At 31.6% G+C, this 27,430-nt stretch overlaps 1 protein-coding gene, 1 long non-coding RNA gene and 3 other non-coding genes across 5 annotated transcripts; 3 read left to right on the top strand and 2 right to left on the bottom strand.

Moving 5' to 3' along the window:
* Positions 1 to 266: 266 nt before the first annotated feature.
* Positions 267 to 27,430, bottom strand: LOC113367171 (calcitonin gene-related peptide type 1 receptor-like). Its single transcript, XM_026608800.1, has 11 exons — positions 27,421 to 27,430; positions 21,188 to 21,295; positions 20,531 to 20,657; positions 18,427 to 18,517; positions 16,837 to 16,928; positions 13,081 to 13,309; positions 12,525 to 12,643; positions 5,517 to 5,590; positions 5,343 to 5,449; positions 3,642 to 3,749; positions 267 to 434 (listed from the first exon to the last, which is right to left on the bottom strand). The coding sequence occupies exons 1-11, from the start codon at positions 27,428 to 27,430 to the stop codon at positions 267 to 269; spliced, it is 1,233 nt and encodes a 410-aa protein (XP_026464585.1).
* Positions 1,684 to 3,247, bottom strand: LOC113366634. The gene is made up of 6 exons (XR_003366285.1): positions 2,754 to 3,247; positions 2,448 to 2,689; positions 2,257 to 2,369; positions 2,027 to 2,182; positions 1,806 to 1,950; positions 1,684 to 1,724 (listed from the first exon to the last, which is right to left on the bottom strand). It is a non-coding gene; the product is annotated as an uncharacterized LOC113366634 (long non-coding RNA).
* Trnal-cag lies at positions 7,304 to 7,385 on the top strand. Its single transcript has one exon. It is a non-coding gene; the product is annotated as a tRNA-Leu (tRNA).
* Trnal-cag lies at positions 7,457 to 7,538 on the top strand. Its single transcript has one exon. It is a non-coding gene; the product is annotated as a tRNA-Leu (tRNA).
* Positions 8,833 to 8,914, top strand: Trnal-cag. The gene has a single exon. It is a non-coding gene; the product is annotated as a tRNA-Leu (tRNA).

The raw sequence follows: 27,430 nt of genomic DNA, 5'->3' as shown, positions 1-27,430 counted from the left end.
AAGTTATATCACAATATATACTTTATATATATTTCATCTCATATTCTTTGGATCTAAAGATTTGAACTATTTTAAATGGCATATGAAATAATAATCAAATATCAATTATTTAAAACATATTAGTTCAAGAATAAATTTAACTAAAAATAATATATTAAAATTTCAGTCTGTTAGGTCTATTAAAAATTAATACATTTTAATTTCATAAATGTGAACTTCTTCATATTATTGTGGTTATTAATAGCAATTTAATAAAATAAAACCAATTAATTATTTACATCACTTTGTACATTTGGCATAACTTGCATTGTTTCTAGAATTGTTATTGATTCTCTGTTAAAAATATTTTGATGATAAAATTTTCTGAAAGTTCCTTTCAACGCCTGATGAACTTCCTGGTTGAGAAAGCAGAACAAGCATGAAACGCATATTCCCTAAAACATAAAAAATAAATTATTAACTTATATTTTGATATGAAGAAAACAATATAATAAAAATTGAATAGAGCAGTAGTGTAATAATATGAATAAGCAAAATATTGTTTTGTAATTTTTTCTGCATATCAAGTAGCATAAAATAAATTAGGCCAAGTTTGTTCTAGGTTTTTCAATAAGTTTATTAACTTCTCGTTGGGTAAGTTATAGCAATCGCACAAAAAAAACGAGAATGAAAATTTTTATATCTTCATTACGTTTCGAAGGTTTCTGAAAATTTTGGCACAGCTTAAACACGATAGTTGTATCTGTGTGTGTGTGTGTGTGCATTCAGCCGATTTGAATAATTCAAAAAAACATTCGATTTGTATTAACCGGTAGACGTGCTGATTACTTTTTGATAATTGCAGGTCAGCCGTTTTGAAGGCTTAGGGCAAAAAGTGATACAAATGGTAATTTAGTATCATTATTCAAAAAACAATTTACTTGTATTGACAAAACGAAGACTGATAACATTTTAGGGAAGGCAAGTCTAGCGGTTATCAACAGTAATCAACTCCCAGTAAACATGCGATATGGTCACAACATCGTGGCAATATTTTATTTAGGTCGTGTGACATGCGGTCCCCATATTCATTTTCGTCGATATTTCATGGATACGGCCGCAAATTTATGTAACTATCGAACGACTATCGAGGTTCGGTCTCTGGCGCACGTGGCGTTCGTGATACATGAAAATCGACGTTGACCCACATATGTTTGTTTATTATGATAAGACCGTCTGACGTAAGGCGTTAACCCCAGTCATGACGTCATTGGCGAATGAAAACGATTCGGTCATGACGTCATACAAAATGGCGACTCAGTTATGACGTAATAGCACCTGAAAGTGATGACGTAATGCAATTAATATTCTTTTCTGTACGAATAAGCATTTATTTACGTGAATAATAAGAAATTTTACAATATTTAAATATTACAAATTAGAATTGTAGTTTAGAAATTATAAAATTTTAACATGAACTATACTATAAAACTATTTACAAATTATTCAATCTTAACATATTAATAACAGTATATTTAATGAAAATTGTTGTATATCTAATGAACGTAATTCTATTTTTGGGGCGTGAAGTGTGAAGTGTTGCATAAGTATTCTATCGCCACTTCCTTATACATCAAAGAGCCTGCCTATTTTTCATTATTTCATTCTATCGCCAGTTCATTGCATCAAATGCCAGGATACAGATTATGCACATATGACATACTGCCCCAAATTTTGGAAGTTTTCTAAAACAAATTCAAACATAATGTGATTTACTGTATATAATATAATATATATATACAGCTACCATATGTGTAGCTACCTACATGTTCAGTGTACAAATCTCCATCATCTTAAAGTCGCTTTTACATATACATTTTTAACACTGACTGATTTCATTCTATCGCCAGTTCAATACATCAAATGCGAGGATACAGGATATTCATATATGATGTACTTCTTGGAAGTTTTCTAAAACAATTTGAAACATAATGTGTTTTATTGAATCTAATAATATATATACCACTCCATATGTGTAGCAACTTACATATTCAGGAGACAAATCTAAATCGTCTTCGAGTCGCTTTTGCACATACATTTTTTTTAACCTGATTGAATTCATTCTATCTTCAGTTCATTATACATCAATACATCAATCAAGTTCATGCATATATGACATACTGTTCCCAATTTTAGAGGTTTTCTAAAACAATTATAAATATAATGTATTTGTTACCAAATAATATATATACAGCAACTATATATGAATCAACTTACATATTAAGAAGATAAATCTCCATTATCTTCAATTTGCTCCTAAACATACATTATTTGAGCCTGTCTAAAGATCTGTATATTGTTCATCGTTTCATTCCAATTTTGTACGACTTCTGAAATAAATATGAACATGGCATACGTGTTTGCTGTTTATATATATTTGTATAGCTATTATATTTGTAGTGACTTACATATTCAAACAATCATTCTCGATCCGCTTCTCAACCGACTAATTTAAGAGATTTAAGAAGTGAGGTTATGTCGAACACATGGATATGTTAATGTCTTAATTTAGTAAAATAATTATTTTAACCTTGCTAAACGATCCTTATTATTGTCCTCAGATTTTGTAAGATATGCTATTTGGTTACCTCCTTTGTCATCTAAAGAAATCGACATAAAATAACGTTTCTTCATCCCAGGATATAATGCACTAAATGGAATTCAAAATCGTGAAGTAATTACATATCTATATAAATAATATATGATATACTTACGGTGTCATTTTTCTACACTTTTCTACAATTATCATAAACAAGTTGCTTAACTAAACGAATGTAATTATTATACTAAAGAAAATATAACTTGATGCATGATAAATTCGTGACATTTTGCGCCATTTTGTACGCGGTTAGATTAGCTTTCGTCAAAGAAACAGTCGGTTCCACCAGTGGCCACGGCGCGCTGATGTAAAGCTTTCTTTGTATGGTCACACACACCAGCACACAACGCACACAACGCAGCGCACGACGCGTTTGCTTCACGCCGTGTGACGTCATTGATTATGCTTTGCATGTGTGCTAACACACACCAGCGCACGACATGTATCTCACATGAAATTCAACGATGTCATTACCCCCGACAGCGCGTGTTTATGTCTCGTGAGACAACTCAATGCGAGCTTTGCGTGTATTGTAACACACACAAGCGCACGCAAGTTTAAAATCCTCTTGTGGCGTAGATTCGATAACCGCATTATAATAACGATGTCGATATTATAGAAGATCACATCGCGTGTTTACTGGGCTGTTACCAAATGTTTTTTGAATAATTGAAATCGGTTGAACCGTGTTCCCGAAATCATCGACGAAGATTTGTATCCGCGCACATACACACATACACACATACCCACACACATCATACATCTATTTTTTCTAAGATATGCCAAAATGTTCAGAAACCTCTGAAACGTAAAGATATATAAAAAAAAATATTTTCGATTTTTTTGCGATTGCTATAACTTACCATACGGGAAGTTAATTATAATAACTTTTGGGTAAAAAACATATATCACCAACACATTGCAATTCACAATATACAATGAAACACATGTTTTTAAACTGAAATTGAATTGAAGAAATGCATATATATGTGTTATAACAAACCTGTGAGCTTAATAATACAGACGAAACTATTTGATAAATCACTTCTGCAAACGTTCCAGTATTTGGTCTGAATGGAATGAGTAAATGCTGCAATCCAAATAGTGGAATCTGAAAACATCAGGATTTGCAATTTAATAATTTCTTTCTGCATGCGATTCACGATACAATTTAATTAAGAAATTAAAATTACTTTTACATCGATGAAAATAATAACTGCATAGTGTATAGAAAACATGGCTAGACTATATAAATTTCTTGATATAAGTATTTATCGTAATAAATTAAAGCCGTAATAAAATTGTAAACCAGTAAACGTAATAAAATTGCATAGTATTAAATAAAATAATATAATAAATATTATATAAAATGGTGAGGAAGTTAAAATCACAACTATTATTATGGAATAAGAAAAGTTACATTATTATTAAAAATGCTATCTCTTTAACTCTATTTCTTTGGTACATCAAATTAAATTCAGTAATCAGTAACAGCAAAAATTAAATAGTATAAAAAAATCTCAGAAAAAAATCGTTTATGAACAAAGCTACATCAAGACTTGCCATGGATGAAGATAGAATTCCTAATAAAGTATGATTTTTAATGAATAATGCCCAATTTCAAAATGAATACCCAACATTTTTAGATCAATAAAAAACTCCATGGAAACATTTTAGTGTTTACATTATCTTAAATTTCATAGAAAACTGAGATTAAGATGAAATTTTTGAATTAATGTCGAGTAATTTTTTTCTTTCTTTGTTAATTATAATAATGTGTATAAATATATGTAGGATTTTTCAATTTAAATATTTCAGGTTCATCGATTCACACAAATGTTTATTTTTAAGCTTACGTCAATTGGTTCAATAGTGTAGTAGTTATGCTTCTGTTTGCAAACAAAGAAAAGTTGTTCTTCGAGTTATATAATGTCTGAAATTATTCAACAAAGAAATAATATTAATTTTTGTGCGTGAAATGAAATCTCAGCAGCAGCCGAAACGCTTAAAATGAGTTGCTGAAGGCCTTTGGTAAAAAGTCAATTTCAAGAACAAATGTTTTTGATTGGCATAAAATAGTTCAAAGAAGGTCGAGAGCGCGTTCGATCAACGAAATCAAAGAATTGGTGCTGCAAAATCGTCGATTGACTACTAGAGAGTTTGCTGAAATTGTTGGCATTTTATGGATCAGTCAACACTATTTTTAAAATTGTTTCTACGACAATGCACCATCGGGTACTGCACAATATTCAACCAATATCGCCTCGGAACCTTCGTATTCTTCTGATTTAGCATCATGTGACTTCTGGCTATTTTCTAAACTCAAAAGACCATTGGGTGGATATCGTTTTGACTTGATTGAAGACATAAAGGCCGTATCGAAGAAGAAACTAATAGCCATTTCGGAAGACAAGTATGAAAATGTTTTGAAAATTGGAAAAAGCATTGGCATAGTTGCATTACATCCGAGAGGGATAAATCAAATTTTGAAGAACAGATAAAGATTTCAAAAGTTTTAAATACACAATATAACATATTTTAGAATGTTTATTTATATTGGGCAATAGTTTCAATCGATATTTCTTTAGTGTTTATTACAAAATATAATATTAACGATAACATAAATTCGTTTTGCGTGGTATAAAGATATAATATAATATAATCGACACTTATGTATAAAAATATCTGTATATAAAATGAATACCAAAATTATTGTAGCTCTGGTAGCTTTTCTCAAAACTAGAGGCGGAGTTTGGTTTGAGGATGGATTCAGCTTTTTTAACAGAACTCGCACTACGCACACCAGAAAGACTGTAATAAAAATATATGAATCATGATATAAAATCTTGTAAATTACAATTTGTTAATTTATTATTACCTGCAGAGACTAAAAGTGCTAAGCAGACAGGTAATGTAAGAAACCACATCGTTACGCTATCATCAATCCAGCAGCTATAAGAAAATATATATTTAATATGTCATAATGAATATTTGGGTATTTGGGCATATTAAATGTATATTATTATTTGATTATTATCATTATTATTTAATTTACTGAACTATTTGACGAGCATATATGCATTTATATTCGCAAAGCTATATGCGAATAGTCACTAAATAAACTAGTGGTGCACGGCGGCATCGTGCCTTAAGGCAAATTACTGGAACTTCCCGTACCGTAATGAAATATTCGAGAAAAATTAGATGTTTCAAATAGATTATAAATACTGTAACTTATGTATGTTTACAGAAAAGTAAATAAACAAAACTTAATTAATCAAATTTAAAATGAAGGACATTGTCTAATATTTATAAGAATTATAAAGTTAAAATTATTTATTTCAAATATATAACTAAGCTTCAGAACTTTTTAGCCAGAATTTAAATTCAAATCCGAATTATTTTCGATATTCAAAACAAATTTTTTCTTGAAAATTCCAGCGATCTAAGGAGCTGGTATTAGGCACCAGTCTCTTCGGAGGCGTGGATTCTAAATCCGCCGCTGCTATATCGTATTATGTTATACCAACTTAGTTGATAAATGGTTATTTGTGCAAAATTTATTAACTTCCCGTAGGGTAAGTTATTGTAATGGGCCGAAAATCGGAATTGAAATTTTTTACATTTCTCGACGTTTTGAAGGTTTCTGAACATTTTAGCATACTTCAGAAAAAATGGATGTGTGTGTGTGTGTGTATGTACGTATGTGTGGATACAAATTTTCGCCCACGTTCTCGGGCGTACGGATCAACCGATTTGAAAGGTTTAAAAAACATTCGATTCCTATTGATAAGGAGATGTGCTGATTAGTTTTTGGCAAAGGCAGGTCCAGCAGTTACGGAGATAAGGAGCAAAAAATGCAGAAAATAGAAATCGAGTTTTTGAGTGAACGGAGCATCCGATTTGAATGATCTAAAAAACAGTAATGATTGGGAGAAGGGGTTATTAGTTTTTCGCAAAGGCAGGCCCAGCCATTTCAGAGATACAGAGCTAAATGTACAAAAAATGGCAGTTTTTGAGAGAACTAAGCGTCCGATTCAATTGATTCAAAGAACTTTCTGCTTGTCTTAACAAAATAATTGATTTTGGAAAAAAAAAATTTGTTTCATTTTTTTTTTCTTTTTTTTTTTTTTTTTTTTTTTAATTTTTTGTTTATCGAAAATAATTCAGATTTTATTTTTAATTCTGACTATAGTTCTTATATACTTTGAACAAATAATTTCAGCTCCGCAGTTTATATAATTCTTATAAATATTAGACAATGTTGACAATGTTATATATTAATATTTATATTAATATATTTGAAAACATTCAATATTCCTCGAACATTTCGTTACGGTACGGGAAGTTCCAGCAATTTGCCTAAGGGCACGATGCCACCCACCCCACTACTTATGTATTGATTTGTGCAAGTCTAAATGTGGCAGATATAATCAATTTTATTATGTACTACTTTGTATACGACTAGATGTGGCAGATGTAATTTTTATTAGATAAAGTTGTGTATTCAGAGGTAGCTTGGCCGAGCGGTCTAAGGCTGTGGTTTTAGGCATCAGTCTCTTCGGAGGCGTGGGTTCGAATCCCACCGGTGCCATTAATGGTTATTTTGTGCAAGTCTAGTTGATACAGATTTAATCACGTATTAAGGACACTAATACAACCATAGGTAGCGTGGCCGAGTGGTCTAAGGCGCTGGTTTCAGGTACCAGTCTCTTCGGAGGCGTGGGTTCGAATCCCACCGCTGCCATAAATGGTTATTTTGTGCAAGCCTAGTTGATACAGATTTAATCACGTATTAAGAACACTGATACAACCATGGGTAGCGTGGCCGAGCTGTCTAAGGCGCTGGTTTCAGGTACCAGTCTCTTCGGAGGCGTGGGTTCGAATCCCACCGCTGCCATAAATGGTTATTTTGTGCAAGCCTAGTTGATACAGATCTAATCACGTATTAAGGACATGGGTACAACCATAGGTATTGCGGCCGAGCGGTCTAAGGCGCTGGTTTCAGGTACCAGTCTCTTCGGAGGCGTTGGTTCGAATCCACCGCTGCCATAAATGGTTATTTTGTGCAAGCCTAGTTGATACAGATCTAATCACGTATTAAGGACATGGGTACAACCATAGGTATTGCGGCCGAGCGGTCTAAGGCGCTGGTTTCAGGTACCAGTCTCTTCGGAGGCGTTGGTTCGAATCCCACCGCTGCCATAAATGGTTATTTTGTGCAAGCCTAGTTGATACAGATCTAATCACGTATTAAGGACATGGGTACAACCATAGGTATTGCGGCCGAGCGGTCTAAGGCGCTGGTTTCAGGTACCAGTCTCTTCGGAGGCGTTGGTTCGAATCCCACCGCTGCCATAAATGGTTATTTTGTGCAAGCCTAGTTGATACAGATCTAATCACGTATTAAGGACATGGGTACAACCATAGGTATTGCGGCCGAGCGGTCTAAGGCGCTGGTTTCAGGTACCAGTCTCTTCGGAGGCGTTGGTTCGAATCCCACCGCTGCCATAAATGGTTATTTTGTGCAAGCCAAGTTGATACAGATCTAATCACGTATTAAGGACATGGGTACAACCATAGGTATTGCGGCCGAGCGGTCTAAGGCGCTGGTTTCAGGTACCAGTCTCTTCGGAGGCGTTGGTTCGAATCCCACCGCTGCCATAAATGGTTATTTTGTGCAATCCTAGTTGATACAGATCTAATCACGTATTAAGGACATGGGTACAACCATAGGTATTGCGGCCGAGCGGTCTAAGGCGCTGGTTTCAGGTACCAGTCTCTTCGGAGGCGTTGGTTCGAATCCCACCGCTGCCATAAATGGTTATTTTGTGCAAGCCTAGTTGATACAGATCTAATCACGTATTAAGGACATGGGTACAACCATAGGTATTGCGGCCGAGCGGTCTAAGGCGCTGGTTTCAGGTACCAGTCTCTTCGGAGGCGTTGGTTCGAATCCCACCGCTGCCATAAATGGTTATTTTGTGCAAGCCTAGTTGATACAGATCTAATCACGTATTAAGGACATGGGTACAACCATAGGTATTGCGGCCGAGCGGTCTAAGGCGCTGGTTTTAGGTACCAGTCTCTTCGGAGGCGTTGGTTCGAATCCCACCGCTGCCATAAATGGTTATTTTGTGCAAGCCTAGTTGATACAGATCTAATCACGTATTAAGGACACTAATGTAACCATAGGTAGCGTGGCCGAGCGGTCTAAGGCGCTGGTTTCAGGTACCAGTCTCTTCGGAGGCGTGGGTTCGAATCCCACCGCTGCCATAAATGGTTATTTTGTGCAAGCCTAGTTGATACAGACTTAATCACGTATTAAGGACATGGGTACAACCATAGCCGAGCGGTCTAAGGCGCTGGTTTCAGGTACCAGTCTCTTCGGAGGCGTGGATTCGAATCGCACCGCTGCCATATCTTATTATGTTATACTAGCCTTGTTGATACAGAGATAATGAAATATTAAGCAATCGTTTCGTCAACACACGCAGAAAGTATTTTGAATGATTCAAATCGGATGCTTAGTTCTCTCAAAAACTGCCATTTTTTGCACATTTTGCTCGGTATCTCCAAAACGACTAGACCAGCCTTTACCAAAAACTAGTCACCACTTCTCCTAATCATTACAAATAGATTTTTTTCAAAACATTCAAATCGGATCTTCCGTTCTATTGAAAACTCGATTTTTATTTTCTGCACTCTCAGCTTTGTATCTGCGTAACGGCTGGACCTGCCTCTGCCAAAAATCTATCTCCCTATCAATAGGAATCGAATGTTTTTTGAACAATTCAAATCGATTGATCCGTGCGCCCGAAAACGTGGACGAAAAATTGTTCAGAAGCTTTCAAAACGTGAAGAAATGCTAACATTTACATTTTTGATTTTTGACCCGTTACTATAACTTACCTTACAGTAAGTTAATAATTAGTCTTGATAGAAATTTTGTTGATATAATTTTTGTTTTAAGTTATTTCCAAAATATTATGTCAATAAATTTGCATAAAACTCAAACTGAGTATTCTTATATCTTATCGTATCGTTATTAATATAGTCGCCACCTTGGGTTTGCAATATGTAAACAGAACAATTTCTTTCTAATCCAGGCTACCTGTCTCTTTCCTTCCAAAAAACTTTTGACCCTTGCATTGATATGAGGTCAGTCTATTTCAGTCCCATTCAGTCATCTTTTCGTTTTAAATCGAAGTCAACCTTCTTTCGGTCTTTTCTTTTCCATCCATCCTAGTTTCCTTTACGGTTCGGTTTCGGTGATCAACTTCGGTGTTTCAATTCGGTTCGGTATTGCGTATTTTTTTATTAGTTTAGTTGCTTATTGACTAAGTGATTCTAATAATGATAGTTTCTTTAAATTGTTTTTCTTCTATTAAATTGACATTGTGTTTTATTTTTTTAAAGAAGAAATTTATTATTTCAAAGAAGTGATTGTTTTATTTTTTAAAATATAGTCCTTTGTTCAAAATTAACCAGCGATTCCTGGGGTCTCATTATTTCTAATCAAGGCCACATCGTATCAATACTTCTTTTAGCGGAATTCTCAATTACCATTGAGAGTTTTCTTCAAGTTACGGATTCTAGAACCGTAGTACCAATTTCAGCAAGTATATAGATGCATTTCTCGGACACCAAGGTAAAGCCATTATATTTCTATTTTTCCTTGATAGCCATAACCTTTCATAAATATGCCTCTCAAGAGTGTACTTGTCAGTGATGAAATCGCACGGGTAATTTGCAAATGGTAAATGGATTTTTCATAATGCAAAATTCTTGCGTAGAAATGTGAAAGATATTTTACGTAAACAACAATTATGTACGAACCTGATTATTTTAGACAATGTTTGAAATCAATCCATAAAATTGAACGACGACATTAACAAGTTAAACACACTAAAAAATTCATTGAAGCAATTATGCGATCAAGTTTTTTTTATTAGAGTGTTCAGTATTTCAAAGAAGGGTTCGCTCATAGGTAGGCGGTTAAGAGCGACGAGACTTGTTTCAAAGGTCCCGGGTTCGATACCCACTTCGAGCAGCCTATTGTCAGGCTGCAGTGACAACGATTTTTACTTGGATACAACCGGTAAAAATAGCTCTCACCCGACATTGCAACACCAATAAAAATAATGGTTCTATTACAAAAATTGTAATACTGATATATTGTACAGAGAAGTGACAACTGATTGGGTTCCCATCTGCAAAACAGACTAATATTAGGTCAAAATTAGCACAAAGCTAATAGAACTATTAGATTTTGATTGCTGTTCCAAAAAACAGGTAACTAGTAGCGCGCATGGCATCGTGCCTTAAAGCAAATTGCTGGAACTTCCCGTACCAAAAATTTTTTTTTAAAAAAAGATTAACATTTTTGAAAAAAAAATTACTTCGAAAGAAATAGATTTTCGAGAAACTATAAATTTTTGACAGAAATTTATTGATAAAAAAAAAGATTTTTGAAAAAAAAAGTTTTCTTTATTTTGAAATATTTTGGTATGTACTGCTTTAACTGCATAGAGACGAAATATAGAAGCGCGTAAGCGCCGCGTTGTCTTCTAATGGATAAACGTTGGTACAGAACTCATAGGAATGTAAACAAAATTTATACTTATTGTTAAAATCTCTATAAAATATCTGATAATTTGATGTGCATATGTCTAATAATCATTTTTGACCGCAAAATGGCATTTTTTTACTTTTTTCACTAGATCTGTGAAACCGCTAGACCTGCTATCAGGAAAATTTGATCAATTCTTTATCTTGTCAATACAAGTAAAATGTTTTTTGAATAATTAAAATCGATTGAACCGTGTTCCCGAAATCGTCGACAATATTTATACACATACACACACATACATCCATTCTTTCTATGGCATGCCAAAATGTTCAGAAACCTTTAAAACGTAAAGATATTAAAAATTTTCATTGTTGATTTTTTGCGATTACTATAACTTACACTTCAACAACAACTTACCATTTCAAAGAAGAAGACGTTTTATTTTTCAAAACACAGTCCATTGTTTACGATTAACCAGCGATTCCGGGGGTATGATAATTTCTAATCAAGGCTATACCCATACATTTTAAATATTTCGAATTGATGAATTGTTAACCGAGCCAATTAGACAAAGTACTGCAAACAAGTTACGTAAAATATGCATTTACTATTTCTTAAGTAGTAGTTTCTGTTTTTCGATTCGCTAACTTTATCTTTTCTCGATACTTCGTCATTTTGAATCGATCGCGACCAAATTTGAAAAAAACTTGAGTGTCAGTTTTCACCTCATTTCAATGTAATTCGACAGGGATTTGCGTTTGGCATCTTTGCGCGACGATCGAAATCCTTTTTTTTAAACTAGCAGAAAAACGATTTTTTTTGTTTAACTAAAAACCCTGAATCGATCGTAAATATTCAAAAACTGTTCGGAAGATATTGGTTGGGTATCGTATTGATTAATTTTTGGTATGGATTGGCCTGGCCGTTACTTCGTAACTAAGTCGATTTTTATAAATCAAGATCAAAATCTTAGAAAACATACTAAATATTACGGCCCTACTACAAGTCAAATAATTTTAAAAAATTAATCAAGGTTGATTAAATGAGTAGCGCTTTTTTGATGTGAGTCAATATTGTCACAACTTGCATTGTTTAGTTTTTCGAAACAAACGGCCGAGCCTCTTCTTTAGAATCAACAAAAAAGTGCAAAATACTTCGTTCCCGTTTTTGTAAAGAATTTTGAACCGATTTTGAAAATTCAATAACTGTTTTTATATGTTATGTTCTGCAATTGATTGTTAAAAAATTTTTGAGTAAAACTTTCAGTCGGGAGAAGGGATTGGGCTTGGTTATTTCAGGATTTAATTTACTTACTTTTCATTATCGGGCCTTTGAAAATATCTGACACTTCCATATAATATGATGAGAATAACTGGTAAAGCCCAACCAATGAATAGAAAACATCTAATTGTTACTTTTTCTTTAAGGAATACCTGCAGAAAAAAAAATTATTATTCATAAAATATTGATTAAAATTCTTATAAACTGTATTATATTTTGTTAGGATACGTTTTTGAAATAGAAAGATTTTGATACCGATTTTTTGTTTAGCTTTACAATATACATCTGTACATCATATTGATATACTTTATCAAAAATTGATTGTAATGGATGTAAAGGTCCCAGATTTTAGGAATGATACGTGTATTTAAAGATTAAAAATATAATCATAAAATTTTAAAAAAAATTGTTAATGATCATGCTTACTTAATCGCGCAACTTAGAACTGCAACATTCCAAATCTTGTTTGCTTTTTTCAAAAATTTAATATCTAAATATAAAATCGTAAGAATCGTACGAAATGAGAACATATTCAAAAAAAAAACTTTAAATTTTGGTCGATTAATATGGTTTTAAAAATTCATCTTACCACAACTAAAACTAAGTAAAGATGAGCTCCTTCACAAAACATCCATAAATGGGCTGATACCGTCGTTAAATTAATTCCTAAGTGTAACCAGATGCACCATGCCGGATTTCCTCGGATGACTAATGGATCAGGAACCACCAACAAGTACCACAATATCCATAGTAAATTTGATAATAATATCGAAAGAAATAGATGTACGTGAATCCATATGCGAGTACAATGTAGTAACCTTTAAAGTTCATAAATTTTTATCAGGACATGTAATTAGGGATTTGAATTATATATTAGTGATGGGCTTATCATATCCGAAACCGGATCGGTTAGGATTTGACTCCGCTTCAGAGAGAAGTTATATTCACTTAACAACTCCGACAACTTTGAAACATGATACTTGACCCAAATGTGTTCTCTAGTCTGTTGTTAACATATCTATGGATTTATCAAGACTTTGGAAATGATTTACAAATAGTTAAAACATTTTTGTTCATTTTATTAAAATAATTACTATTTTATGCATTTCAATATGCATACAAATCTCATATTGACAAAAAACTTGGAAATCAAAATCAATTTTGTAATTATTTTTGAAGAGAAAGTATAGAATTCTTTGAATATGTTTATTTTTATATGCAAATAATGCAGTAAACCTTATATATGAAATAAGAACAAATATTTGTGTATACTATTTTTCACAAAAAAATATCTCACATTCTTTTATTATTTCCTTTTCGAGAATTAATTATACATCACGTAGTTTGATTAGCATACTATTACTTTTACACAATATTACACAATAATAAAATCATAATTATGTAAAAGTTATAATATAATACTAAATATTTTAGCTGGTTGTATACCATTCAAAGAGCTCATATACGGACAAACATTATAGTATACAGCAGTGATTCCCAAACTTATTTCATCAACCGCACCCTCTCCAGAAAAATGTTACTCAGCGCCCCCCTCACAAACTTTCCGAAGGAGAAGTTTGTTTTTCATCAAAAAATCCGATTCGCTAATTTTATGTTCTCTCGACGTTTCAAGCCATTCTGAATCGAATGAGACCAACAATTAGAAAGCAGTATGTGTGTGTGTGTTAAGATTTTTTGCCGTAAATCGTCGTTTTCTCAAAAATGGCTGGACCGATTTCAAAAATTTAAAAGCCATTCGATGTATCTCGACGTTTCTCAGTTTTGTTCGACGATCGGCCGAGCCGTTTCTTTGTAAATCGCAGAAAAGTGAAAAAAATTTCGTCCACGTTTTAGCCCGCAATTCTGAATCGATTTTGAAAATTCAAAAACTGTTCGAAACATATTGGTTGGGAATCGACCTGATTAGTTTTTGGTAATGATCGGCCGGGCCGTTTTCTTGTAATAAAATATTTTTATTAATATAAGTAGTAGTAATTAATAAGTAGTAGTAATTTTTTAGACAGTTTTTATGTTTTTTTTTTGACGGTAGATACCACAGTCTTATAGATCATACTAAAATATTTACGGTCCTATAACAAGTCGTTAAATTTTGAAAATTTGTTAAAGTTTGCAAAAATTGATATCGTTTTTATGGCGTTTGTCAAAATTAGAACTTTCAACGATGTTTGCTTAAAAACGCATAAACAGATTTTAAAAATTTAGAAGCCAATCGATGTATTTCGATTATAATTTTAATGTGAGGGAAAAGAAATGACGGGGGGTGCGCTCGTACCTACGGTAAATTTTCAAGCATAATTGGATTTAGACTCGGAAATTAATACAATATCAAAATCGCTATTCCAAAAATTACGCGTTAAATCTCAATCCACGAGCCTTAAGCTCCACGGTGTTGTTGGAATTTCAACGAAATCGAATAATTTTACAAATTTATAAATATTTAATGAAGATGGTACATTCGCAAAAAATATAAATGCCTTCGTACTTACGAAAATATCGAGTCTACTACCGCAGCAAATCCAAATTTCTGAACCAAATCTTCCTAAAGTAGATATTTGATAGGTGTTGACAGGTGTTGATTACGATTTTTGAAATTTTAGGTAACAAAAGAATTATACCGATAAATCTATTTTACAAAACGCGGCATTCGAGTGAACAGTTACGGATAGATATCAAAGAAATATAATTAATAGCACGACAAATAGTGATCATATATCCGCCAATCTTACAGAATCTCTTACAAAAAATCTCTTAAAGAATCTCTTTTTGGTAAATTTACAAATTTGGTAACAAAATTTGGTAAAGTTACACGCTTTTGAAAAGTTACACAAATTATCGACACACAAAGAAACGTATGAACCATTCTTTTCATTAAATCTTTTGCGAAACAAGAATTGGCGGCGCACAGCTTTAAAACGGGTGTATTTACTAATACACCTATGCAGATATGTTTGAATAACTTTAACTAAAATATTAACTTTATATAATTCAGTGTTAATTTTAATTATTTATTTATATATAATATTAATATTATAATATTTTCTTAGTTTTGCGCTTTAAACGCCCCTTACAACTAAGCATCGACCCCTAAATACACCAAAGCCCATCACCGCCCCCCAGAATCCGCTTTGGGTATCACTGGTATACATAATATAGAGCTGGAAAGACCTAAAACTGGATGTGAGACCAAAAAAATATTACTTCTTTTGACCCAAATCTTTGTACTAGTAAAAAATCTCAAGCGAATATCTGCACATGTTAACAGATTTAGTACCAGTTTAGGGTAGTCGGATATGAGAAATCCTGTGAAACAACTCCACTCGGATTTCACTATGAGGGAGGAGTTGTATCGGAGTGATAACGCCGGAATGAGTTACCCGTATCTATTATATATACAATAGTCATTTATTCATACAATAGACGATGGTGAACGCTCCAGAAAGCCAATTGTGGTTACACCAGAAAACATAAAAAAGTTCATCGATTCGTTTTGTAAAACCTAAAAGTGAAATTGCCTGAGATAGCTGACACCCTAAAGATATCAATAGAGCGTATTGGATATATCGTTCACGAATTTTTGGATAGGAAAAAGCTCTGCGCTACATGGGCGCTGCGCGAACTCACAATTGACCAAAAGTATTATAAGTTGATGTTTTGTAAGAGTATTTGGAGCTGTTTTATCGAAATAAAATTGAGTTTTCTTATCAATATGTTACTATTGATGTAACCTGACTTTACCACTGCACTCCGGAGTCAAATAGACAGTCGGCCGAGTCGACTAAATACGATAAAGAGAAAAAATACAAACGATCAGCTGGCATAGTTATGGCGTCAGTTTTTTGAGATTCAAGAAATGATCTTCATCAACTATCTTGAGAAAGATCAAACCATCAACAGTGACTATTATGAAACGATATTAAAGCATTTGAAGATCAAAATTGGAAATCATTTGAGAAAGGCAACCGTGCTGCTTCATCAGGACAACGCACCAAGTCAAAAATCCGTGAAAACAGTGGCAAAAAGACATGAATTGGGCTTTGAATTGCTTTCCCACCTACTATATTTTCTAGATTTGTTTGCCAGTGACAATATCCTGTTATAAGATCTCAAAATTGCCGTGAAGATTTTTTTGCCGATTGAATAGAATTTTGTGGCAAAGTACAAATCGTACTATAAAAATCGTTTCGGTATATTGTTCTCGAAGAAATCTATATTAAATTAAAAAACGAATTTTGCCAAAAAATGGGTTCATCTTGGTTATCATATGGACTTATTGAGTAAGACAATATATGTATAATATAACATATAAGTACTAAAATATACTCACCTATGTGATAAAAATATGCTAAGTGATATCGCTAATGTAACTAGCGATATGCAATATCCAGTGAAGTAGATATTATTGACTATATTACGGAACTGTAATGAAATATTATAGTTTATTTCAATAATCACTAATGTAAAAATGTAATAAATCACTTTTTATATTAAAATAAATAGAAAACATCAAATAATTAAATTTAGAATACAATCAACTAGTGCAAATGATCAAAAATAAAAATACTTTAATAATAATTGTTGTACAGAAAATGATAAATTGTAAACTGTATTAATTTATTTAAATCACTATGATGAACTATAGAATGAAACATGAAAGTAATTAGTTTAAATATTTTAGTATATTTGACGAATAAAAAAAATCATTGATCATTGATTGATATTTTTAGGCACCAATATACTAGCATTTACAAGTAAACATGACAATAGCATATATTTGATACAATAATATCACATGTTAATATATCATAATAAAATAGTAGATTGCATAATAGAAGGGGGAGTCACTTAACGTCGGACGGCACCTAACGCCGGACACTCTATTTAACACGTATTATTTAAGCGAGTATAATTTTTTTTATTCCAACATACAAGTGAAAGGGGCGCGGGGAGGACGCAGGTACAGGATCATGCGCCAACACTCACGTGTGACCCACACGACCACGGCGGGAGCAACCCTTTGTTGTTTTAGGCGCAAAATCACGGCGGCACCTAAATATCAATGGAAGTAATTCTAATGTATTTATGCAATTATATTTGAGTGGCGTTCAAAGATAAAATTAGTACTTGATTGTTGGTAAAGAATCAAGTAAAATGGTAGAATATTATTAGATATTTTAAACAATTTTAGTAGGTACCACCAAATGAACGAGAATGCCTGTCCCTTAGCATTGGACACTAAGTCGTCAGTAAACATATTGATATCGCTTGCGAGAATTGACGTAATTCTAATTATTTAATTTCGTTCTGTATGAGTGCTAATGGTCACTACATATCCACATTTTTCGTATTTACTAGTCAAAGAATGAAAATCTCACGATGAATGCATCGGTGTGGCCCAGCCAAAAGGGTGGATAATTAGTGATTTTTTTGCAATATCTAAGAATATTTGTCAAGCACACATGTGCAGACATTACAGAGTGTGGAGATGGTTACATATGTGTTCAATACTGGTTATTTTGAAATGTCCGGTACTAGGTGCCACTTAGTAAAATCATATTTTTTGTTACTAAAGTTTGATTGAAATAATTAATTATTTTTAAGCAAAGATTGCTTTTTTGTTTTTTTAGTTTGGTTTCTAACTTTGTTATCTAACTAAATATTTATTGTAAAATATTTTTAAATTTATTTATAAATAACCTCAGGTGTCCGGTACTCGGGGACTTCCCCCTAAGTATATACGAGAACCACTAAATCAGAAATAAATTTTTTTAATAAAATTTTCAAATGAATTAAACAAGTTTGCTATTAAAATGAAGAAGAATATTATATCTAAATTAAATTACTTGGGGTGAGTTTTATTTGAAACTCAATCATTAGTTTAATAAATTAAGTTAGTGATTTACTATCTTAACCTCACCCTTAAGTCTTCCATATCGACGCAATTTGAATAATTTGACCATTCCAATCCCGTGTCCGGATGGGTAAACCATGTTCCATTTTCTAAGCAACTGCAATAACATCGACAGAAAATCTTGTAGATAAAAATAAATAATTTTTAGATCATTATGCCATTTCAAAACTAATATATTTTTATCATATTCATGATGGAGTTTTTATGTAATCAGTAGAAGAGTGCATTAGACAGATATTCCAATAAATTATTTATTGATACGGTATAGTTAGAGTGATATTTTTGTGTTCTAAGTAATACTATTCAACATCTCATACTAGATTAGATCATTCAATTTTCGCCGTAATTATCTAACAGAGCTTATTGAAGCTCTAACGGTTGGAGTCTATCTAGCCATACAACGATTTTCTAAAAAAATAAATAATTCCGACATAGTTGGCATTTTCTTTTGTTATCAAAATGTATTGAGTTCTATTTTGGTTTCTGAATCTAATTTATTCACTAGCAAAAACGTCATTGAACAATCACGGTTTTCACCTTCTAAGCCAAACTCTTTAAGATAATTTATATTCTGTTGCAAAATTAGATTTTAAGACCTAGTTAGTTAGTACTTTTCGATCTATGTTAAGACCTAGTTAGATAGTTGTTAAGACCTAGTTAGTTAGTACTCTTCGAAGAAGATAGAAATTATAAAATATTTTGGCGAAAAATTGTAAAGGATGAAGATATAATAGAGGGGCAGTTATAGGATGATTGTGGTGGCAAACATACGGAACATTTGGCAATTGGATTTCCAGTTATCTATTAGAATTAAAGGTAAATTTTATGGTATGATACAAGGAAAAATTCCAGTCAAACCATGGTATGACGGATTTAAGGAGTGTCGGCCGTTTTACGCAACATTGTGTAGATTAAGACTAAATCATTCTTACGCTCCGTTCTGCCTAAGCAGAATTGGGATCGATATCGATCCTAGTTGCTACTGCTTGGGTGGAGCGACTAGGGCGGATGCAGAGCACATCATCATGGAGTGTAAACGTTGGGAAAAGGGCAGACAAAAACTATGGGAGGAAATAATCAAACAAAAAATCTCCCTTCCAATTAATTTTATAACAGTGCTGACAGATACAAGATTATATGGAGCTCTTTATATTTACATCAAATCTAATAATATAAAATTATAAATGCAATATACATAAAACAATGATATATATGTAAGACTAGACTTTAAGAGATAGTGTAGATATTATGTAATTTAGTATATGGCTATTGTACCAGTTTATAAAGCCAATAAAATAATAAAAAAAAAAAACGACAGGGATAAGGAGACGAATAGTATAGTAAAAAGTTTAGTTAAAGTTGGAGAAAAAGTGAATTATTGATTTTAAAACGTTAAAATTCGTTTTTGTTACTACTTGAAGTAGTTAAATTTACGAAAATTTTAAGTTTAGTTAAAAATGATCAATTAAAATAAACAAAACTCGAGCTTGCTCGCCAAGCTAATCCTGCATCCATCTTTCGCATCCGCGAATCTATTGACTATGATCGTTGACTTAAATAAATTTTCAAGCATATCCGATGTCTCAGGTCAGGTGAGGTTTTTTTCAATTATTAGGTGTATAATATTACAGTTCATTCTTTCAAGATATGATTTGAAATTTTGACGTATTTTTTGCTTATGCAGATTTATGCTTAAAAAATTGTCTTTTGTGCTAGTAATTGCTATTAGAACCTAATATAATTTACTTATTATAAAATATTTTTGATAGACAAGCACAAACCATTACAAAATTTTATGTATAATAGGAGTTAGCCAATGCGAGCGAAGTAATGAAAAGAATATAAATTTATAATTTACTAATTAATTAATAGTTATAATTTCGTATCATTCGATTTGGTGCCTAGTATAAACACACATAGAAAAAAGACGATTTTGTAAAATAATAAGAAATAAAAACGAACATAAAACTATAACAATAATATTATTTCAAACATAATCTTTGTGGAAGTTTCAATAAATTAAGTACTAATAAATATTTAAGTACCAATTATATTTATATGTTGAAGCAATTGGAAAATGCAACATACAATAATAATAAAATGAACATACTCTTTATAAGCCCTTCTCAGTGGATCGAAACCTAAAACGGTGTCTGGACAATTTTGAAAACTTCGCGTTCCTGGTGCGCTTCTTAACCAGCATAAATATCCGTCGAAAGTGGTAGGGCAGAACGTATCTGGAAATGAAATGAAAATCAGTAAATGTTGTCATTCAATATACCTAATAATTTTTTTGTCTTTCATTTTTAATTTTAGATTTTTTTTTTACTTTTTTACATAACTTTTTAAATTGTAACTGAACAATTCTCAAATAGATAATCTCACTTAAAAAAATCATAAGGATATAATATGAAAAAGAACTATATAATGATTATATAAACGATGAAACTATAAAAAGTGCATAAAAAGGAAAATCTATTCAATAACTAAAAATAATTGATATATCTAAAATACATTTTAAAATATATTTCATTATGTCAATTAATTTTAATTGAATCAAATTATTTCTAATAGAAAAAATTGTTTCAGTTAAAGCTAACGATAACTAGAAGTACCAGATATAATTATGATTTGATAATTTAATTGAACTTATGGGTAGAAAGATTCGCTAAAAGATAATCTTTGCAAGATAATCGAATTTAATAATAAAAGTATAAAGAAAGTATAAAAGTTAAGTATAAAAGAATACTTATTTAAAATTCAATACTTGTTTGAGACGCATTCAATGCTCGATCCATCTCCAAACATTTTAGTACTTTGCGTTTCAAATCTTGAATTAACTGTGAATTTACCAGATGGCTTCCATTAACATATTCTGAAAAAATATTAATACAGATCATTTACTGTAAATATTTTAATAAAGTCGTATAATTTGCTTACATAAAATTGACTTTTTTACTAATATAAAACTCGATTAAACACAAGCCTTTGTAAATAAAAATTAGATTTCAAGATTTTTAAAAATATTAAAATAAAATTATCAAAGAAACATTTTATTTGCATTGATGAAATGAGAACTGATTTTTGGGAAGACTAGCAGTTTTGGAGATTCAATAAAAAAAAGTAATTTGACGGTCAAAAATGATCATTCGACATATGCATATCAAATTATCAGATGTTTTAAAGACATTTTAATAACAAATTTTGTTTACATTTTTATGAGTTCCATGCCAATGTTTATCCCTTAGACTGCGACACTGCGCTTATGGGTTTCGATATATCGTCTCTAAAACAGCTATGCAACCCGCAGCAATTTGTTTTAATCAAAATATACAAAAACCAACCTTAATATAATTTAGGGTTAGGGAATATACCTAACTGTTTCCAACATTTCCACGCTGATTGAATGTATGGTTTATAAAAATGATGTAATTACTAAAATAATTATTACATAATATAGACTTGTGGTAAGATGGTGAAAAAATGGCTGGTTCTGAGAGAACAAATCGGCCGATTTGAATGATGCAAAAAACATTCGATGCGCATTGATGTGGACGTACTGATTAGTTTTTGGTATAGACAGGTCCAGCCTTTTCGAAGATACAGAGCAAAAGTACAGAAATTTTTATTAGATGATAGACATCCGCTCATAACGTTGTGCGTGAGCATGTCGTTGCATAGCTGTTTTAGAGACGAAATATCGAAACGCGTAAGCGCCGTGTTGCAGTCTTCTTAGATATTATGTGATATGTTGTAGTAAATCATTACAGATTTTCTTTTGGAGACGCTTTGGCGGTAAAGGCTTGAGCAGGTTATACGCTAAATGGTTTGGATGACGACTTAGACAAGCTTTGTATCTGGAGCAATAATGACTAATTTCTTCTTCTATAGTTGGAATTCTGAAATCTTGATGTATCAACCACTTGGGAACATATTTTGGGACGTTCACGATTTCTTTCGAAATTTTATTTGAACCTTTGTAGAATAGTTATGTTCGATTTACTGGCCGCACCCCATAGTTGTAGACTGTAGGACCATATTGGTTTAATAATGGTCATGTATATTAGGAGTTTATTTTCTATTGTGACTCACAAGAAACAAATAATGAAAATTCTAGGTTTTATAATATTTATTAATAGACATTTTTGTTGACTGATCATTTTCATTCTTTGAATGTTTAATTACGGTACGGAAAGTTCCAGCAAATTGCCTTAAGGCACGATGCCATGCGCTACACTAGTTAAATGTTTTAATTTTCAGTACGAGAAGTTATAGCCTTAAAGCACGATGCCATGCACCACTAGATACAGATAGATTGTCTGTTATTTTAAGAGTTAGTAGTTTATTACCAGCAATTAGTATTCTCGTAGAAAATTTAGCTCGGTCATATAGATCATTTGTCTTCAAAAGTCTGCGCTGAGTACGGTTGTGACAAATTTTGTGGATATGGTTATGACATTTTTTTAATGTTTATTTTCACATGTAACCCAAAATTCTCAACCTCCCACTATAAACCCCTATTTTGTAAAAATTATTAATTAATTAATTGTAAGTACATCATTTTTATAAACCATGCAACAATCTCCGTGAAAATTTAGAAAAATGTTATGCCGGACAGGTTTTTACATACTTTGATTAAAATCAAGTGGTAAGGATAAGATTTCTGAAAACTTTTTTTATTTTTTCAGTCATTTCTTCTTTAAAAATACATATAGCCCTGAATTTATACCATCTTACTACAAGTCTATATAACGTAATAATTATTTTAGTAATTAGCGTGAAATTTTGGGAAACTGTTTATTCTCGGGTCCGTTTATGCATATTTTGATTGAAACCAAGTGCTGCGGGTTGGCCACCTCGATTTTTAAGATAAAATTAAAACTAGCTGTAAGTGGAATTCTGTCTTAAGGCAATTAAGGCATCGTGCCTTAAGGCAAATTGCTGGAACTTCCCGTACCAAAAATTATTTTTTTAAAAACGATTAGCATTTTTGAAAAAAACTTACTTCAAAAAAATAAGATTTTTGACAAACAATTAGACAAAAAATTACTTTTTTTTGAAAAAAAAAAATTTTTTTAATTTTTTTTTTTATTTTTTTTTTTGGAAAAAAATGTTTTCTTTATTTTGACATATTTTGAAAGATCTAAACTTTTTTTCAAAGCAGTCGTACTGCTTTAACTGCATAAAGACGAAATATCAAACCGCGTAAGCTCCGCGTCGACGTCTAACGCGTAAACATTGGTACGGAACCCATAGGAATGTAAACCAAAACTAGCTGTAAGTGGAATTCTGTCTTAAGGCAATTAGGGCATCGTGCCTTAAGGCAAATTGCTGGAACTTCCCGTACCAAATATTATTATTTTTAAAAACGATTAACATTTTTGAAAAAAATTTACTTCGAAAAAATAAGATTTTTGAGAAACTATAAAATGGACAAAAAATTACTTTTTTTTGAAAAAAAAAATTTTTTTTAAAAATTTTTTTAAAAAAAAATTTTTTTTAATTTTTTTTTTTTTTTGAAAAAAAATGTTTTCTTTATTTTGACATATTTTGGAAGATCTGAACTTGTTTTTCAAAGCAATCGCACTGCTTTAATTGCATAGAGACAAAATATAAAGCGTTTAAGCGCGGCGTCGCTGTCTAACGGGTAAACATTGATACGGAACCCATAGGAAAATAAACAAAATTTATACTTATTGTTAAAATCTCTATAAAATATCTGAAAATTTGATGTGCATATGTCTAATGATCATTTTTGACCGCCAAATAGCATTTTTTTTTACTTTTTTTGTTAGATCTCCGAAACCGCTAGACCTGCCTTCATGAAAATTTGATCAGTAATTCACCTTGTCAATACAAGTAAAACGTTTTTTGAATTATTAAAATCGGACGCTCCGTTCTCTTAAAAACTGAGTTACCGTTTTCGGCACTTTTTGCCCCGTATCTTCGGAACGGCTAGACCTGACTTCGCCAAAAACTAATCAGCACGTCTCCTTATCAATACGAATCGAATGTTTTTTGAATTAATCAAATCGGTTGATCGGTGTTCCCGAAATCGTCGACGAAAATTTGTATCCGCACATACATACACACACGCACACACACACACACACACACAACACACACACACACATACATCCATTTTTTCTAAGGTATGCCAAAATATTCAGAAACCTTTGAAACGTCGAGAAATGCAAAAATTTTCATTTTCGATTTTTTTGCGATTACTATAACTTACCCTACGGGAAGTTAAAGAAAACAAAACTAAATTTTAAACCTCTTACCACAAATTTCGTAAGAATTATTATATTAATTATATCACATCATCTCGATCTCTGTCAGTGAACGTTTTGTTTTTAAATTGAGATTTTTCAAAGTTAATGAAAGAGCTTAAATTTTTTCTAAGGGTTTTTGATTTCTTCTAACAATTTTCTTAATTTTTTGAAGACATTTTCTTTAGTTTCTTATTAGACACACATTTAATTATATTATATATAGATACGGCACAATTAAAAACTTAATATAAATATAAATAAAACTAATTGAAGTTAGGGTAGAGCTGGGCTCAAGGGCCCGCGGGTAAAAAGGTCTATGTTTTCTATGTAGTGTAATTGTTTTATGATATGCATTGTTAGTCTTACTTTATATTCAACAGAAAGTTTGTTTAATCTCTATGTAAGAGATAAATTGAATTAATAGTTATTACAACCCTGCTGGTGAAAATTGCGGTTAAATCTTTATATAAAGGTGCTCATAAAATTTGTATTTGGCATTGGGTAAATAATGTAACTTTAAGTTCGGAAAACCCATCATAAATAACAGTGCGACATTGGGTGTATTTGCCCCATAAAAAGTAAACAGGAGCAGATGGTATTTGTTAAAAAAAATAGCAAACTAGTGGTGCATGGCATTTTGCCTTGAGGCAAATTGCTGGAGCTTCCCATACCGTAATAAAATATTCGAAGACAATAAATGTTTTGAAATAGATTATTATAAATACTGTAACTTTCATTATTCTTATTTTATAAACAAAATGTAAGAGCTTATAATTGAATTTCAAAGTTTATATTATTTACTAGATGACCCGACAGACGTTGTCCTGTAGCCATGTCTACAATTTTTTAATATCATATACTAATATTTACAGTTTACCTAAAAATAATAATTATTGTTTTTTAAATTACTCTTCACGCCGAAATGCATATACATTTATAATATGAGCGATATTAAATGTAGAACTGCTTTAAATAAAATGATGAGTCTCAATTCCCAAACTATATTGGAAATTGAAGTCTTTTAAACGGTATAACATAACTATAACCATAACATAACACTGGTTCTTCATTTTGGATTAAATTAATTTAATTTTTAATTATTTAAGGAATCTAAATTTGTATCTTAAACTTCTCCTAATCGATATCGTGTGGGCCGAATTGTATGTATTCATCTCTACTTTCCCATTTGTTGTTCTAAAGTGAATTTTTTATGAATTTTAAAAATATTGTGGAAAGATTAGTAAAAGATGCAAAGAAATTATATATTGAAGAAAAACCCATATTGAAAATTTCATATCCGAATCTTGTGTTGGTGCCTCCTAAGGCGTGCGCTCGTATTTTTCGAATGCATCGCATTAAAGGTAGGCTGATTAATACTTAATTTCATATTTTAAGTGAATTAAATTGCCATATTTGTTCATATGTGTATAATTCAATCTGCCACACATATAATGTATTTTATATTATTTTAATTTCTGGCACATCTCTGCTGCTTTTCGGCAATAATATTGTAGACATTTCATTTCTCTTATTCATAATCATACATTTATTATACATATTCTAATATTGTCTAGGTTCATAAATATATTGAAATTTTTGGCAGATGATAGTTTTCATTTATTTTCAATGCAAACAATGACATGTCGTTTTTTTCCATTTATTTCTACAATATTGCACATACATCCCAGTACTTTATAATCACATACATCCTAAAAAATTTCCTTAACAAACTTCAGGAAGATTTATCAAAATCCGAATAACGTTTAGAAAGAGTATATTTATTCATTTATTTATTTATTTATAAGCAAGCCGTAATCAATAATATTAGATATTATTTCAGGCTCTTGTCAAGATACAGTGAGTGCTAGTAATTTAATATGAACTTTAATAGCAATAAAGCTCAAATTGATTCTACGGTTTAGTTAGAAAACGTTTATATGAGAAAAAGAAAAGGACTGTTTTTAGGATTTCCGCGGCAATTATTCGATTTTTTCTCGACGTAAGAACTATTCTTGGACTTCAACAATCATTTTAAAAAAAGAATTGGCCAAATTGGTCAAGGCGTTGTTAAGTTATGCGCTTACCAACACATTTTGCAATTCATTTTTATATATAAGATTTGAAATACATAAGTAAACTTTAGAATTCCATCTAGAAAAAAAAATTAAAATCCATATCATTTTCAGTATTAAATTTTTTTTTGCTTTGCTTAAAAACTAATCGTTTCTTTACATTGTCCGCAAAAGCAAAATAGTTTATGAATGATTCAAATCGGATGCTCTGTTTACTGAAAAATTTAACCTTTTCTACTCGCTAATTCTGATATCTATATAAATTTTTGAGCCGCGGCATCCGAGTGAAAAGGGTTAATTTCGATTTTCTGCACCTTTTGGTTTATATCTCCGAAACGGCTGGACCGACTTTTGCCAAAAACTAATCAGCACGTCTCCTCATCAATAGGAATCGAAAGCTCTGTGAATGAAATCTGAAATTCTGAAAAGTCAGAATTTTCAAATTGTTTCAAAAATATCAAACACTCAAACATTTCAAAACTTTCAAAAATTAATTCTTTCCTAATTTAAAAAAAATTAAAGCTATCAAAAATTTTTAATTACGGTATTCCTGTCCCAACAATTTGCTTTAAGGCACGATGTACTACTTGACTACTTCGCTACTAGTTTTAATGATTGTGATACTATGGATACTATCTTTAAAGAAATCATACCTTCCTCCAT

This window comes from Ctenocephalides felis, unplaced genomic scaffold (assembly GCF_003426905.1).
Source record: "Ctenocephalides felis isolate EL2017-DRISC unplaced genomic scaffold, ASM342690v1 CF-g0.4_SCAFFOLD_01170, whole genome shotgun sequence".
Lineage (NCBI taxonomy): Eukaryota > Metazoa > Arthropoda > Insecta > Siphonaptera > Pulicidae > Ctenocephalides > Ctenocephalides felis.
The sequence above is the reverse complement of the archived record's forward strand: the minus strand, read 5'-3'. Positions and strand labels throughout refer to the sequence as shown.

Coding starts and splice junctions, on each gene's coding strand:
- LOC113367171 (XM_026608800.1), bottom strand. Junction 20,658..21,187: donor ATTGAATGCGTCTCAAACAA/GTATTGAATTTT, acceptor TTTCATTTCCAG/ATACGTTCTGCCCTACCACT. Junction 12,644..13,080: donor TTTACTTAGTTTTAGTTGTG/GTAAGATGAATT, acceptor TTTTTTCTGCAG/GTATTCCTTAAAGAAAAAGT.